Source organism: Arvicola amphibius, chromosome 8, assembly GCF_903992535.2.
Source record: "Arvicola amphibius chromosome 8, mArvAmp1.2, whole genome shotgun sequence".
Lineage (NCBI taxonomy): Eukaryota > Metazoa > Chordata > Mammalia > Rodentia > Cricetidae > Arvicola > Arvicola amphibius.
Window position 1 is genome coordinate 46,657,829 of NC_052054.1, and position 17,344 is coordinate 46,675,172.

General features: G+C 42.1%; 1 protein-coding gene across 1 annotated transcript in view; it reads left to right on the forward strand.

The window, feature by feature from the left end:
* Trappc3l (trafficking protein particle complex subunit 3L) overlaps window positions 1-17,344 on the forward strand; it is a 44,133-nt gene that overhangs the window by 4,467 nt on the left and 22,322 nt on the right. Inside the window, exon 3 of the mRNA XM_038339665.1 lies at window positions 2,521-2,620. Coding sequence (XP_038195593.1) covers window positions 2,521-2,620 — 100 coding nt within the window. The remainder of the gene's footprint in view (window positions 1-2,520; window positions 2,621-17,344) is intronic.

Consider the following 17,344-nt stretch of genomic DNA (forward strand, 5'->3'; position numbering starts at 1 on the left):
TGCCCGGGTGTCAGCAATTCCACACCTCTCCCATCCCTTCAGCTCTCACTGTCTCTCTGCATCTTCATCGTCAATGTTCTCTAAGCCTTGAAAGGAGTGATATTGAGGCTCCATTTCTGGATGGACGTTCAACAGTTATTTATTTGTTTTCAGTATTTTGAGTATGAACAAGTCACTGCTGAAAACTTTTTAAAAAAGCTTCTTTTACCATAGCTGGCAGCAGCACCGTTTTGTTGCTATAAGCACGGTCATTTATAAAGCAGTTTGATGTATGCATCACACCACTTAGCAAAGCAACGACAGTAGCTTCCTTACCAGGGTCTAGGACCTCTCCAACCACAGACCTTTGAATGGATTTACAGTTTTACATATGATTTCCTTCCCATGGAGAATCTTCACAATTCTTTACAATGAAAACGTTTGCCTTCATAAGCCTGGGCCACCTACTGGGGCCTATGCAATAAACAAGCAAACGAAAAACTAAGAGTAGTCGCCTGGCAAGAAAATGGATGTATGAGGAACTCGATTGAAAGGGATTGTCTTTTTCAAACCCAGTCAGAAAGTGGTTACCACATAACAGACGTGCTCTTACTACACCAGTGTGCTCACCTTCCCTCGCTGGTCAGTGTTGCTGCACACAGGACGCACGGCTGAGGAAGACCACTAATGACTATTCCCTCAGCTGCCTGCATGGCAACTACTTCTGTAAGGGTGGCCGGTGGGGAGGAAGCTTTTCGCCCAGTTCCAGCTCAATTTATCTTGCAACTAAGAGGCATGTTTTTTTTTTCACCAATAATTCCTGACTAGGATATCTTAGTTTTGGTGAAAATCCAACAGCAATTGCTTGAGTTGCTTTAGGACCTCAAGGACCTCTATGACCAACAACTCATAGGGAGGTAGCCCAACATTGGCTATTTTTGTTTAATAATTCATGGCTTCCGGGAACAGTTTTGTCCAGTCACACAGGGTACAGTCCTTAAAACTTGTTTTTAAATTTACTTATTTAGATGTGTGTGTGTGTGTGTGTGTGTGTGTGTGTGTGTGTGTGTACCTGACACAGCAATAACATGGAGGTCAGAGGACAATTCTGGGGAATTGTTTCAACTCTTCCACTTTATGGGCTCTGGGATCCAAACACAGGTCAGGATCCCTGTGCACTAGCACCTTATCTACTAAGCTATCTTGCCAATTCTTTTTTTTTAAGACAGGCTCTGTCACTGAATACATAGCTCACTGATTGTAAAATATACTCCATTTGTACAATTATACATGCTGCTCATTACATTCTTCTCATCCCTGTCACCCGTGGCTGAGCATATATATATATTGGACTCTTGTAAGGCCCATACTCAGCTGTCTTTTGGAGAAAATGTCCTGCTCTTATCTTTTTGGCATAGCCTTGAATGGCTGAGCCATCTCGTTCTCCTACACAGATGCCATGCTCTTAATAAACAGAATATCTCAGTAGATTTGGTGAATTATTAAGGACTCTGACCTCAAAGCCATTTCCCCATAATTGCTAAACTACCTGAGATCTTCCCACTTCAGGCTCCAGGAACAAATATTGCCTTGGAAAGCTCCTGCGCTGATTCTCTTGGGTTTTCTGGTGCTGTGTCCAGATGGTTTCCCTTGTCTATTTATATATGGATGTGAAAGGAAAGACCATTTTCTGACTCGTGGTTAGGAAAAATAATATTCCTTTTTGCTACTAGTTTAAGGTGTTATTTCTGTAAGCGGACTAGAAGCTCTTATAAGACAGAGACTCTGGCATCTCTTGCGTCCTTCTTAGAAATTTAAAGTTTCTCAGGCCATCTGGTTCAAGGAGGCCGCTGGGCCATCTTAGCCGCTACTCAGCTATGTTATGCCATCTCTGTAAAGGACTTGTTCAATCGCACTTCAGCTACGGCTACAGGTCGTTGCTTGAGAGGAGTAGGTAGCTATGTACCTTCCCTGGACCCATCACTCCAGTTTCTATGGACTGAAAATGAGTCTTCTGAAGTTACTTGCCCATCTCTACACACATGTGCGTGCGCACACACACACAGAGGTGAGGAGAAAGGTGAAAGAGGAGACTGATAAATGAAATGCTGAAACTTTCACCAACAGTGAAAGAAAGAACATGTTTCCTCCGTTCCTTTCCCTCTTCCTTACACAGCCCCTCCTGTAAAGCCGCTCCCCTGCCGTGGCATGTCTACTAAGAAAGGCCCTAGTATCCAGGTGCCACCCCTACAGCAGAAAAGTTAGCAACCATCTTTCCTCTGCTTCACAACAGGTAACAATGAGAAATATTAGGCTGTGGGCAACCACCCTTCTTTGAATTTACAGTCAAGTTTGAGCTAGTCTCAACTCCAATCAGACTCCTCTTCTTACAGAGAATAAGTAATATCTCCTAGCTATGCTGACCTCTGTGCCTGTGGTCTGTGGAACACACACAAAACGCATTACCTAAGACAATTTGGCCAGTTACCTTGGGTTTAGCTTGTTATCTACTATGCAAATCATACTCTCCTTCATCCACAGGGGTTATGGTATTGGAACACGGCTGGTGGAAGATTTTTTGGCCCGATCCTGTGTGAGAAGATGCCATAGTTATTCGGAAATCATAGACATAATTGCCCAGGTAAATCCATCTCTGGCTCTGTCAATATGTCTTGAGAATGTGTCAAGCATAAGGGTCCACAGCTGTAGTCCCTAGAATACGACCATTTGGGAGGTGGAGGCAAGAGTATTATGAATTCCAGATCTGTCTGGACTAAATAGTAAGTTCCAGGCCAGCCTAAGGTAAGTTTGTGAGATTCTGTCTCAATAACAAAACATCTTGACTTCTTTCTGAGCTTGGTGATTTTTGGTGCTGACAAGACAGGTTACATGTACATGTACTGTTAAGTGCTGAGAGAGGATTATAATCGAAAAGCTGCTTCTTCTTCTTCTTCTTCTTCTTCTTCTTCTTCTTCTTCTTCTTCTTCTTCTTCTTCTTCTTCTTCTTCTTCTCCCTCTCCCTCTCCCTCTCCCTCTCCCTCTCCCTCTCCCTCTCCCTCTTCTTCCTCTTCTTCCTCTTCTTTGTTGTCATTGTCGTCTTCTTCCTCTTCCTGCTTTTCCTCCTCCTCCTCTTCCTCTTCCTGTTCCTTCTCTGTATTGTCCTGGCTGTCCTGAAACTCACTTTGTAGATGATGCTGGCCTCGAACTCACAGAGATCCACCTGTCTCTGCCTTCCGAGTGCTAGAATTAAAGGTGTGTGCCATCAGGGACCAACTTAAGCTTTTTATTTTCATATAGATATGTAACTATTAAGAACTGAAGACAAAGCTTCCAAACTGACTTCACAGTATGTGTGTGTGTATATTTATATATATATATGTATTGTGTATATATATGTGTGTGTGTATATGTGTGTATATATATGAATTGTGTGTGCTTATGCGTGTTCATGTATATGTGTGTATGCATGTGCATGTACGTGTGCATTGTATGTGTGTGTGCATGCGTGCATGTGCATGCATGTATATGTGTGTGACACACTGGTAGTAATGTTATACAAGGGATTGGGAAAATGTCTTGGTTGCTGAAGTTTCTTTTACCCAAGCATGAGGACCCAAGTTCAGATCCTCAGCAGGGTTAAAGTTGGGAAGTTCTTGGGTGACCTCGGGATGCCCATCAAGAGCAGTGCCCTGTAGAGCAAATCTACAGAAAGAAATCTCTAATGGGAACAACATCTCTGGCAGGTTTTGAAGGATAGTAGCTTTGGAGGCTGGAAGCAGCTGCAGAGATCCAGTCCTTTATGCAACCAAAATGTAGTCTTGGAATCTGTGTCAGAAACAATTCTCTCAGCCTGCAGGCACAGGTCAAATACCGGAGGATGGAGCCATGGGAGCCTTGCTTGTCTCTTTTTTTTTTGCTATTTCTTAGAGGCACAAGGCAACGAGAAAAGGTCAGACCCTAAAGTCTTTAGGTCTCATCATCTGAAAAGAGCAAGCCAGGCCTCCAGTCCAGCACCTGGGCTCTGATGTCTTCCTTTCTGCTTCCTTCTGTAGATCTGAGGTGATTCAGGTTCAGAAGCCCCAGAGGACCTGAGTGTCTAGGGGACAAGCTAGGCCCCTAATAGGCTGAACATGGGTATGAAAATGGGTGAAAAAATGAGAGCAATGAAAAAAGAACTGTCAAAACTGGTGATGGGAGGAGGATTCTAACCCTCCCGCCAAGAGCTGCCAGAAGTTCACAGTCAAGTCACTTCTGCCTCTGCAGAAGGGAAGCAGATACATTTTATCTATTGTCAGTTCCTAGTTTCTATGGTCGTTTTTGCAGGCTGTTCTCTGCTTCCCAGCCATGGGCTTTGGCTGTTGATTTCATTCCACTGGGGATTCTGTCCATTGGTTGTATTTCCTTTGCTTCTTTTACACAAAACAAATTATTGCCAAGGGCTTTGTGAAGGCAGATAGAGTGTTATGGCCAACCTTACAGCAGCGATGCCCCAAGCCAGTGCCTGGTGTGGAAGGGAGTAGCATTTACCAGCGTCAGAGGTTATGGCTGGAGCGTTATGTCCCCGAGACAAAGTAAAGCTTCCTGTGGTTTACGTGCTATGTGACACAAACTATGTGCCGCATGTGCTAGAGCTTCGCAGTTGCGATGTGTGGAAGACAGCTTGGAATCATCCAGGAATAGCTTATCTTTCTTAGAATAACACATCTTAGCCAGCGTCCTCTCATCTCACACCTGTGGTTATCAGGCTAGTGTTGGTACATCGTTAGCTCGTAAGTCCTCGACGACACAAGATGCGTAGGAGATCTTGGTATGCTTTCCAGTTCACACAACAGACCTACCAAGCCGGTTTCCTCCTCTTTTCTACTGAGCCCTGATATTTACATACACGACAGAACTGACTCTTCACGTGAATGACTGCCACACGGCACTGGCTCTATGATTCTGATTGTAGACACTGTCTTTGGTCCTTCAGTCTGAGAGCATCCCTCTGAGAAGGCAGAACTGGAGTTGATGGTTGCCATTTTTCAAATAAAAGTTCTAGAAAGAATATGATGGAAATGAATAATCTATGTGAAAAAGAAAACTTTCAAAACCATAATCCAAATGAAAGTTGGTTCCACATTATTATTATTATTATTATTATTATTATTATTAATGGTTAATGAATCATGTACCTGAGACTAGAATCCAGCTGTCTTCCAACTTCAGCACAGTGAATTTAACACGGCATTAAACAGGTTTCAAAGAACAGAAAAGAAATCCCTTTCCATGTGTAATGGCAGAATATAAGCAAGATCCAGCAACTGTGTGTGTGTGTGTGTGTTCATTTGTATGTAGGAGCACATGTGTGTGTAGGCATACATGCATAGAGACTAGAGGTCAACCCCAGATGTCATTTTTCAGGCCAAGATGGGGATCCCTCATTAGCAGGGAGTGCCTCCATTTAGCTAGGTGCCCTGGCCAGGGAGCTCCAGGGAGCTGCCAGTCTCATCCTCTGCAGCATCTGGGATGCATGCTCTCACATCTGCCTTTTCACACACTGTCACGCCTGGCTTTTTGTGTGGACACCGGGGATCCATCTCAGTTCCTTATGCTTGCAAGCACTTGGTCAGCTAAGTGTCTCCCCAGACCTTGAAAGCAGAATTTTTATAAATAAAATAACTTTTCACTAAACAAATTATGTATGTCTGGGGAGGGGTATACTATAAAAATACTTGTCATTTTAATGTAAATTGAATACTGTAATTATTATACTAACATATGTGGCCTTGTTTATTATAGTCCGGGTGGTAGCTTCCCAGTCCTTTTGAATAATGTCACTGTATTCTAGTAATGATGATTCTGATTGCTTTGGGTATGAATTCACTTGACCTAGATCTGAATTCATCTCATTGTCTTATATGTGCATATAAAACTAAATATAAAATATTTCTAGGGGACACCAAGCTTCCAGATTATTAAGATAGAACATTGACTGATATTTTCAAAGTCACTTAATATGGGAAATAAAAATAAAAATAAATAAAGCAAAACAAACCCCCAAAAAAAACAAACCAAACAAAAAATTATGGGGAATAAAATCTCTCATATTTAAAGTTGTTTGTTACGCTTGATGTCCGAAGAAGAAAATAATTCTAAAAGCTGACATGCTAGTAGAACAGTAGACATTTTAATTTATTCTGGATCTGTTCATATGATCTACATATTTTTATTTAAATAATGTACTCAAGTTTTAAAAGACATGTTTTATAGATTAATTTAAAAATCAGTTAATAGCAGTACCCAGTTGGGAGTGGAGGTTTGTGTAAACTGTTATTGAGAATCAGGGATTATGCACTGTTATGCACTGAAGTACTGGAATGCATCTGATCTGTGCTCAATACTTGAGGGATACTGGGGGATACCAAGAGATACGGGATACCCTGAGATAACGGGGGATATTAGGGAATACTGGTTGTTGGTTTAAGTGAGCTTCAGTCTGAGCAGTGTAGTAGCACAGGGCCCTTCCATTTTCTCCGGGTGCTATTCTTAGCTCTGTGACCCTAGGGTGCTGATCCCACATATTCATCTGAATCAGAAAATCAGAAGGAAACTAGGCTTCTCTAGTAGGAAAAATAAATCCATGTAAGACCTTTGAGCGAGGTGTAATGATGTAAACAGTATCCCAGCATTTGGAAGGTTGAGATTTAAGGCCAGTGTAAGCTACACAGAAATCAAAGCTAGCTTGGGCTACAGAAGGAGATGCTGCCTCAAAACAAAGCAAAACAAAGCAGAAAGAAATAACTTTTCCTAATCAAAATTAGACTCCAAAGAAGCTCTAACAAATAATTTATGAAAGTTATTCTTGCAGGTGGCTACAATGATGAAAGCCGCCCATGGAATGGTCTTGTTGCCTGTGCTCTGGTCTGTGTGCTATTGACGACAGGAAGATTACAAAGGCAAAACCCAAAATAACAATTCCAGTGTGAACTATGGTGCATGTCTGGTAGTTCATGTTTAGGGGTCTAAGCCTGAACTTGGTACTTGGCAAAAGTAAATATTAGTTGGAAAATGAGGAGTGGGTATAAAAAGGAAGAAGGGGAGGAAGGAGGGAGAAGAAATGAAAACAAGCTTTCATTTAAGGCCTTTGGGAAGAGAGTTTTTCTCTAACAGGGAGGGGCACGGGAATGCTCCTCAGATGCCAGGCTCTCCCATCCCCTTTCATGAGGATCTGTGCTGCATTCCTACCTGGTAGTGAACAAGAGCCATTTTAATGTACTAGATTAGAGAGGACTGGTAGGAAATGTCATTCCGAGAGTGAAAAAGAAAGGAATGAAGGAAAGAAAGGAAAAAAGAAAGAGAAGGAAGGAAGAAGAAAGCAAACAAAAACAGAGAAAAGGATCCACAGGCAATTTCCTCACTGTGAAAACATGTTCTGTTTTTAGCAGAAATAAAGCAGCTTCAACAGATAGCAGCCTCTAAACCGCATCATATTCCACAGGCTAGACGCAAGACTGTCCTGTTTAAAATAAAAAATGTGTAGGATGTCAGCTTTCTGTCTCTGTCTTCTCTAAATGTTTCAGCATCTTCTCAACCATCCTGTCATGTGCAAACTCTCCTTTTCCATCTTCTGTTCTCAGTGTAGTTTCATTTCCACTCCTGCACAATTTTTCTTAACAATGAATAGAACTTGTTGCCAGTCTCATAGACGAGAAGCTCCTCCTGGATACCTCTTCCTTCCAAGGCCTGATTTTTGTCTCTTGATCAATTTTACTTAAAAAGGAGAAGGAAAGAGAGAGGGAGAGGGAGGGGGAGGGGGAGGGGGAGAAGGAGAAGAAGAAGAAGAAGAAGAAGAAGAAGAAGAAGAAGAAGAAGAAGAAGAAGAAGAAGAAGAAGAAGAAGAAGAAGAAGAAGAAGAAGAAGAAGAAGCAGCAGCTCTTACCTAGGGCGATGATGTCACCCACTTCTGGAGCATTTTGACACAGTTGCAAGGTCAGGCTTTAGCTATGTACCCGCCCACTGATGCTTCCCTTATAATTAGCAGCTTTCATTAAAAGATCTGGCCTTTGGCAGCAATATCTCATTAACCCTGTAAACTCTCTTCAGAGGAAGCAGGTGGTAAATGTGGCTGAGTCAGTTTTAGGGAACTAGGACAAATTCAGAGGACGTTTAATCATAGCTTATGCCGGGAGAGCACAACAGAGTCAGGAAAGGGAGCAGGGGTTGTCTTTTTCTCAGCAGACCTCTCAGACTGAGCACTGTGCAGAGCGTTCTGTCCCCCCTAAAGTGCGGAACATCTGTATCCCTCAGCCTGCACAGAACCCACGGTAGCTGTCCTGGTTTCAGAGAAAGAGAAAGAAAGGATGCATTCCAAGCAAATCTGCCAGACAGATACGCACATCCCGACAGGAAAGTGATTTCTCCGCTTGAGTTAGGAGAAGGTTGGGTGAGAACTGGACATTCAGCCTGCACTGTTCTGCCTTTCAGAAAGGAGGGCTGGGCAGCTTCAAGTCTTAACAGCATTCTCTCTTTCTCTCATTCTCCTCACTTTGTCCTTTCCAGAGGAAAGGTCATCCATTGCTAGGCATCAGTTGCTTCTCAAATTTTGCCATCTAGTGGCCTAAAAAAAGAAAGAAAAATCTTCTGGGTGAGGAGGATAACACATCTTACACCTTTTTTTTTTTTTGAGATGATAGGCTAACCCTAAGTTTAATTTTCTGCAACATTAAAATAGACCCAGTTTTAAAATGTGACTTTCACCTGCAAGTTTAATTAATTTAGTTTCATCCGAGTATACCTACAAATAATTAATCTGGATGCTTTTACAGCCATGTGTCCTAGCTGCTTTCTTTGTCAACTTAACACAGCTAGAGCAGCAATTCTCAACCTGTAGGTCTTGACCCTTTTGGGGGTCAAATGACCCTTTCACAGGGGATGCCTAAGAACACTGGAAAACACAGATACTTACATTACAATTCATAACAATAGCAAAATTACAGTTAAGAAGTAGCAGTGAAGTTGAGTGGTGATGGTGGCACACACCTTTAATCCAAGCACTCAGAAGGCAGAGGCAGGCGGATCTCTGTGAGTTCGCGGCCAGCCTGTCTACAAGAGCTAGTTCCAGGACAGGCTCCAAAGCTACAGAGAATCCCTGTCTCAAAATGAAACAAAACAACAACAAAAGAAGTAACAGTGAAAATTAGGGAGGATACCACAACCTAAGGAATTGTATTAAAGAGTCACAGCATTAGAAAAGTTGAGAACCACTAGTCTAGAGTTATCTGGGAAGAAGAACCTACACTGAGAAAATATCTCCAAGATATTGCTTGTAGGTCTGTGGGGGCATTTCCTTATTAATGATCGATGTGAAAGGGCCCAGTGCACAGTTGGCACTGTTATCCCTGGGCAGGTGGTCCTAGAATGAATAAAAAGGCATGCTGAGCAAGCCAGTAAGGTGTGTCCTCCATGGTGTCTGATCAGTTCCTGCCTCCTTCCATGAGGGACTGTGATCCAGAAGTGTAACCCAAAGTACTCCCTCCTCTCCAAGTAGCTTTTGGTTGTTTTATAACAACACTAGAGACTGAATTAGGACTCCATGGCTGCCACAACTGTAGATTTAATAAACCACAAATCAAAAATCTTAAAGAAATTGTGTCAGTGCTGGGGATGGACCTTTCACCCCCTCGTCATTATTCTCCAAACAGCGCAGATATTTATGTAGCACTTACATTGTAGTAGATCTTATAAGTGGCCTGGAGTTGAGTTTGAGGAATCTAGGAGGATGTGCATAGGTGAACAAATTATTGGCTGTTTGGTAAAGTGACCGGAGTCTGCTTGGTATCCATGGGAACCCTGGAGCCAATCTTCTGCAGATATGTTGGGACAGTTGTCATTTCCAGTGGGTGTCAGTAGTACTATAACATGGCATTGGAAAAACTTTTCAATCATAAATATTTTCTTCATGAAATATATTTATATATTCCTTACAAGACCCTTGTAGAATTGTTATGGAAGAGCATGAATCACGAGCCAAATGGATTGAGGGTGTAACTGAGATATGTATTATACTATCAGACAACATAAGAAAAGTCCCCTTAGAATTTGTTTGGTTCATTGAACTGCTATTTTGTTTTGTTTTGGATTTTGCAAATTGTTTCTTTGAAATATGGGTTTAAAAGGTTTTTCCTGTTTTAATTACTCTGAGATTCTAAATGAAAACATGGAAGTTGCAATAGAATGGGCAGAGCTGAATTTGGTCGTTGCAAAGCAACATTATGGAATGAATCTGTTGCTTTTGGGTCACATATCTTCCAGTTTACTGTAAGAGAAAGTAAGAACTATAGCCGTACTTGTCTGTGCTCTCGTGACTAGGAACACTTCCTTAGTGATACAATATATATTGGGTCAACAAGCACCTTTATTGTGAGACATTTTAATTGCTCCAAGAAGCTAATTAGAAACTAACTTGAGTTTTGAAATAAAGGTGGTTATGCAGACCAGGCTTGACCAGGACTAGCACCGTATTTTAGAAAGTCCCTTGGTGCTGGGATGCAGCTCCCAGCACTTGCCCAGCCTCTGTGAGCCTTAAATTTGATTCATTGCACGGGAGCTCTGAGTGCTAACCTAACCATGTCCAGTAAGGGAGGGATTACAAGAGAGGCCGCATCCTGCTCAATCATAAGCCTACTGTGTGATCTCCAAGTTACTCAGGCTGTTGGAGCCTGTTTTCCTGCTTGTCAGCGGAGACCTCTCTCTGCTGTTAGCCTGAAAAACAGAGAGTTTTTCCTTAGCTGGACTCTCTGAATGCCTGCTTATGGCACATATCTGATTAATGCCAACTTCCGGTACGTACCTGGTTGATGCCAACTTTCAGTATAGCTGATCAAAGCTGACTTCAGGTACATATCTGATTGATGCCGATTTCTGGTACATACCTGACTGATGCCGACTTCCAGGACATACTTGATCGAAGCCGACTACCAGTACATATCTGACTTTGTTAGGTGAGGCTTCCGAAACTTCCGTCACAGCATCCACATTGTTTGGTTACTGACTGTATTTCTCATTGCTTGGCCTTGAACAGGTTCTGCTCATCAAAATTAAGGCAGTTTTTACTGTCAGATGAGGGTCAACATGATGGTTTCTCTGGGATGCCATAGACAGAAATTATAATTTGCCAGGGTAATTAATATATCTTTATGCTGTCACATTAACAGATTTTCCTAATTAGAGAAAAATTACAGCATAAAAAGGCTGGTTTAACTTGAAACTTTGATTTCAGGCTTAAAATATTAAACCCTAATATACTGTACTTGTTAAAAATGCCAGAAAGAAGAAAAAAGATCTTTTATAGTATAATTTGAAATTAATTAAATAGTATGAACAGTGACATTTTTGGAGAGTGATATTAAAATCAATTAAATAATTGAAAAGAAGTGATTATAGGAAGCAAGGTAAGGATGCAAAAGCAAGAGAGGAATCAACATAGTGAATGTAGGAAGCATATGCACTAGAGAGTGGTTCTCAACCCTCCTAATGCTGCGGCCCTTTAATACAGCTCCTCATATTATAGAGATCCCAACTATAAAGTCATTTTGTTGCTACTTCATAGTTGTAATCTTGCTACTGTTATGTACTGTTATGAATTATAACATTAATATCTGTGCTTTCCGATGGTCTTAGGCGACGCTTGTGAAAGGGGCAATTGACCTCAAGAAGTCACAATCTGCAGGTTGAGAAACCACTTTGCTAGGGCAAAAAGGCTTGGGGGACACACTCCAGAGAGGAATCTGCATAACAGAAGAATATTCTTCCCGAATCAAATTGTTTTTATTTTTAAAAAGAAGTTCATATAAGACTGCAGTTGTATCTACATATGAGAATTGTAATAAATTACACTAGTCATATTTCTAAAACATCCTATGTCCCAAGTGCATAACACTCTCGTGGCCAAATCTACATGGAGAACATTTGAGGTTTCTTATTCTCATGCTGCTTTAGACAGCACCATAGGCATCGATTGCTGAGCCAATCAAAATGTGAAGACTGGGGCTACAGCCCAGCTGTAGAGCATTGACTTGCATGCCTGGGGTACTGATTTTAATCTCTACTGCTAGCAATAAATAAATAATGGACTACCCAGAAACTGTTATTTATTGCTTTAACAGGAGCATTGAAGTCAGATGTTATGAGGTATTTTTGGATAGAAGAGCCATGGATTGAAAGGCCTCAGAATCCCTTTGTTGAAATTCTAGGAGAGGGGACCCAAAACCATCCAATGATTCCATCAAGAAATGCTAAATATATATATTATACATATTATGCATTATACATATATAATTTATATATTTATATTAAATTTATATATATTAAAAGTTTAAGCTGTCTATGGGGATTAGCTACCCAGGAAGGAACAACACATATCAAAGACCCAACCGAGGGTAAGAAAGAATATGCAAAGAAAAGACACAGTTTGAAGGAAGAAAGCTTGAAGTTGAATCAGGGTGAAGGAAGGAAGATTCAGACCACAGGCAGTAGCAAAGCTTGCTGGGTGTTCAGGAGAGACTGGTGGTGGCTATGGTGCATGACTTTTCTGGGGAGACAGGAATGAACATATGTCCCCTCTAGATATCATTCAAATGCAGCTTCGGGAGCCAAGGCGTTTATTGGGCTTATGGATACGAGGTTTCTCAAAGGAGCATGAGTGACTTGGGCGGCTGCATCATGGAAGAGCCTACCCCACCATGGATGATGCTTTACCAAGGCTGCTCCTGCATGGGTTGCAGGTAGCTACACCACTGAAGGACACGGCCTCCACATACAAGGTAGTTTCTGCTTATATAGATCCTTGGGAAGGGACCTCTTGAGCTTACTCAGTCAGAAGTTTCTTCTACATTTCACCAGCCTTGTGAGCCTCCTTCCTCCTCCAGGAAGGAGTGTTGCAAATCCAGAGGAAACAGCTACTTAACAGGTAGGCAGGGAACTCTGGGGTCAAACTGGCTTGTAGGAAGTCCTCCATCAGAAGTCAGTGTTCTGAGGCTGGCATTAGAAAGGGTAGACATCCCACACACTTCTAGTTACCAGGGTGGGTGCAAACGAAGAAAGGATTAGCCAGAGCAGGTGCCCTCCATCTGTCCCTATTGCATCTTCTACTTGTAACGGAGGCCTGTGTACGCGTTCTAGATGGAGCCTCACAGAGCTGTGGAAAGTTGCTTTTGTAGTCAGAGGCAGTTGAAAATGCAGAAAGCATGGACCATCCTGATGATCAATATTTCTATAACCATTGCTATGGCACCTGCTACTTTTGTGGCCTTACGTTTGACCTCACCCCACCTTTTTGTTCACTCTGACTAGTTCATGCCTTTCTGGGCAACTCAACCCAACAGGTGGTGGGAGGAGCAAAGGAAGCCACATTTATTTTCCTTTTCCAGGAACCTGCCACTGAAACAGGGAGGCCGAGGTGTACTAGTCGTAATCAGTAAACTTTTCTTTAGAAATCAAGAATTCTCATGAAACATTGTGAAATTTGTCAAACATAGCCACTGCCTCTGGTATCGATGACTTTCTCTACTCAAATAAACAACTGTAAGCACCCATGCTTACTAACTGGACCGATATCACCTGATATGGCTGTGAGGAATGAAATCAGGTCAATTTGGAGGGGCCACAGCACAACAGAGGCTGTGCCAGTTTTATTGAGAGCAATCGGACTGTTTATACTTTTATCAGAAACAGAACACAGTGTCAATTGCCAGGATCGATACAGTTGTAGTCGCTAGGATACAGTGATGTTTGCAAGCCACACAGGGCACCCAAGATTAATGTCTAAGACCAATTGTCCTGTCAAGTTTCAATGTTTCCTTGACTTGTAAGAGAACATACAGAGAAACACAATGCAGCCTGTAGTGGTTTGAAAGAAAATGACCCCCCCCCAAAGGAATGGCACTATTAGGGGGTGTGGCCTTGTTGGAGGAAGTATGTCACTGTAGAGGCACGCTTTGGGGCCTCATACATGCTCAAATTATGCCCAGTGTCTCAGTCAGCTTCCTGTTGCTCGTGAGTCAAGATATAAAAACTCTCAGCAAATAGCACTGTGTCAGCCTGCATGCTGCCTTGCTTCCCGCCATGATGATAAAAGACTAAACAAATGTTTGTTCTTTGATAAGAGTTGCTGTGGTCATGATGTCTCTTCACAGCAGTAGATATCCTAACTAGGGCACAGGCTGAACGCTTCACTGCCTAAGGGAGTACATTAGTCTCTTGGTAACTGGAAGGCACATGGTGCCCAGGAGTCATGGACTCTAGCCTGAAAAACCTATGAAGTGTGCCTCTTAAGGGAGTTAGGCCAAGCCAACTCCATGATTCCAAACTGCGACCAATTATCTCTCTAAATCACTCTCATGATTATTAATTCCAATGTCCATGTTACTATTGTTAGAGGCCCATCTACATGGTGGGCCCATCTACAAGACCCCCGGGATATGGCTGACCAAATCATTTGTAGTCTTCTCTCTATAAGACCGAAGATATGGCTTGCAAGAAACAGCGGGAGATAGTGCCCATAGCAAGTGCACTTTGAGCTTTCGTTCAGACTTAATGATTGTGTGAGTGCATGATAGACTTTTAAGTCAGAGTCACCTTCTGAAGTATCTGTTCGTTTCATGTTGGCCAAAGAATGAAATGGAGTTTGTAGGGCAGAAGTTACAGCATTGAGACATGTAAGCAAAGACCCACCTTAGATAGGAAGGGGAACCCGTGATTCCCCTCCTTAAACACCTTTATTATGAAGAGAGAGCAACACGAATGTACATTTCAGCCTAAGGTTTTAACCAGTCTGAGAAATAGGTATTTTGCTTTTGATCTTCCACAATTTCTCTGTTTATTAGTTTCTTTCCTCTGTATTTCAATTCTCCATCTTACTACAGAAAAAAAAAGTCTTGCGAAGAACAGAAACAGTTGATGCAGCGGTCAGGCTAAACGTCTCAGATCCTCAGCAGGTTGATCCTCAAGAGGTTGATGTGGAGGATGCCCTGAGCCAGGGAGGCTAGGCTAGGCATCAACGTGAGAGTCTGGTCAAAGAAAATAGTTTCCCAAGTTATTACGGTGCATGTAAGCTTTACGTTGCCACATTATTGTATTGACCAGTGAAGCCTTCCATTTCTAGACAATTTTCATTTCTCTGTTATATGAGTCAGCTTTTTAAAGGGAGGAAAATTTCCAGCATTGCTAGGGTTTCACCTGCCATACCACACATTATGGACTTCAATAAGTGTTAATAATGTGAACTAAGAAAAAAGTGGAAAAGCCACACACACACCTATGCAGGGTATCTTTTTCCTGTTTTGTCGACTGTGGTTTACATTCATCTATAGTTGAAGCTCACCACCCTCTCCTGTTCTACCCTAATTCCTACCTCTGATCTAAGCAATATTTGCTACATTGAAAACCCAGTGCTCCAGACATACCTGGTAATTCACAGTGAACTACAGCAGAATCCAGAGAGGAAGGGATCTGATTCTTATTAAATAATAGACAGAAAATTCATCTTGATAATTTTATCAAAATGTTTATTTTTACCACTGCCATCTCTATGACTATGGAAAATTACAGAAGAGAGAGGGAGATTAATTCCTCTACTCTGAGGTCATCCACAATTACAAAATGTAAACATTAAATAGGTAATTATATAATTACTAATTATATTTCATGTTATTCTGGAAAACGTTTGACATGTATCCTAAAACTTATCATGGAGCCAAAATGCAGCAGATAGACTCCTCCCAGTTGCTAGCATTAGGGCTTTTCAGGTCATAAGGTTTACTGAAAAATATTCTGGGATGTGAAATTCAGGCCCCAAGAACAGGATTGGAAAAGTGCTCGATCAGTTTTGTCAGGTCTTTGTGACTTCCTGCATCAGTCCCTTTCTGTCTCTGTGACTGTTAGCTTCTTGTCTTCTTGCAGGTGGCTGCTAGTATTTTCCACTCTCCTTCTTCCCTTCCTTTCTTCCTTCTTTCCTCCCTCCCTCCTTCCTTCCTCCCTCCCTCCCTCCTCCCTCCCTCCCTCCCTCCCTCCCTCCCTCCTCCCTCCCTCCCTCCCTCCCCCTCCCTCCCTCCCTCCCTCCCTCTTCCCTCCGTTCCTTCCTTCCTTCCTTCCTTCCTTCCTTCCTTCCTTTCTTTTTTCTATACTTTTGATGCTGCACAGGATTTTCTGTCTTGTATCTTTTGCCCAATCTTTTTTTTTTTTAAAAAAAAAAAGTGTATGTACACGTGTGGTGTGCTTGTGTGTGATGTAAGTGCCAAGACCCATGTGGAGGTTAGAGGACCACTTTGAAGAGTTGGTCCTCTCCTTCCATTGTGAGTTCCAGGTTTTAAATTCGGGCCACCAAGCTTATGCAGCAAGAGCCACTCTTTTCTCTGGTTATGTTTGCCCAGTCTGTCATCCATTGCGTATCGCATGTTTGGAGTTCTGAAAAGAATGTCTCTAATCTGCCGGTTCAATCACGGGACCCCTGGATAAAGTGTTATGCTGGGTCATTTCCAGAATCCTAGGGAAACAATAGACCAACTGCCAGACTCTCAAATGTCCACAGTAGCCCATTAAGAATGACCACAATGGCAGGAGCATGAAGCAGAGCATGGCATCATGGGAATCCCTCAAAAATAGTTCTTGGGTATTCAAAACATTCTGAGATTTACCAAATGGAGCAAAGCCATTGGTTCCTCCTGCTTAGGAAATAGTAAAATATAACTCATACCTCCTCAGAACCCCCTGTCCACTTTATTCATTTCAGGGGCTGCTGTTTACTTATCTTTATTTCAGAGGCTAGACTTTGCAGGGAGCCTTAGGGTAGCAGGTGGCATTGGCGCTTACCATGAGGTATTACAGTGGAGAGAACTGCCCTCATTATGTGTTTTGCAGATAATAATCGAGTAAGTAAATCTTTAAAAAAAATACTTCCCCTAGGAAACTATCCAAGCGAAACCACATTGTTTGTTGAAAGTAAGTATTTCAGACCATTAGTGGGAGTGGGGGAGACATTTCTCAGAACAGTAAAGTCAAGGCGATGCCGTGGGAGCAGAGAAGCAGACAGCCTCCTAAGTCGGGCTATGATACAGGCGACAGGCTGGGTTTTCTCGGGAGTTTAGAAAGAATGTATACATACAAACTAGCCCTGGGCCTCTAGTTCTGTGGATCTTTTCTTTGTTTCTCTCTCCTTTTTTTCCTAAATGTTTTCCAGTCCTGTCTGTGGGTATTCTGCTTTTTTTCCCCCAAATGATGTTGCCTGAGATGACCTGAATTTTTTTTATGTGACTAGGAATACTGCCCAGATAAAAAGAATTTGACCCAGACTGCTGAAGTCACAAACATCATCGTATCTGAAACTGTT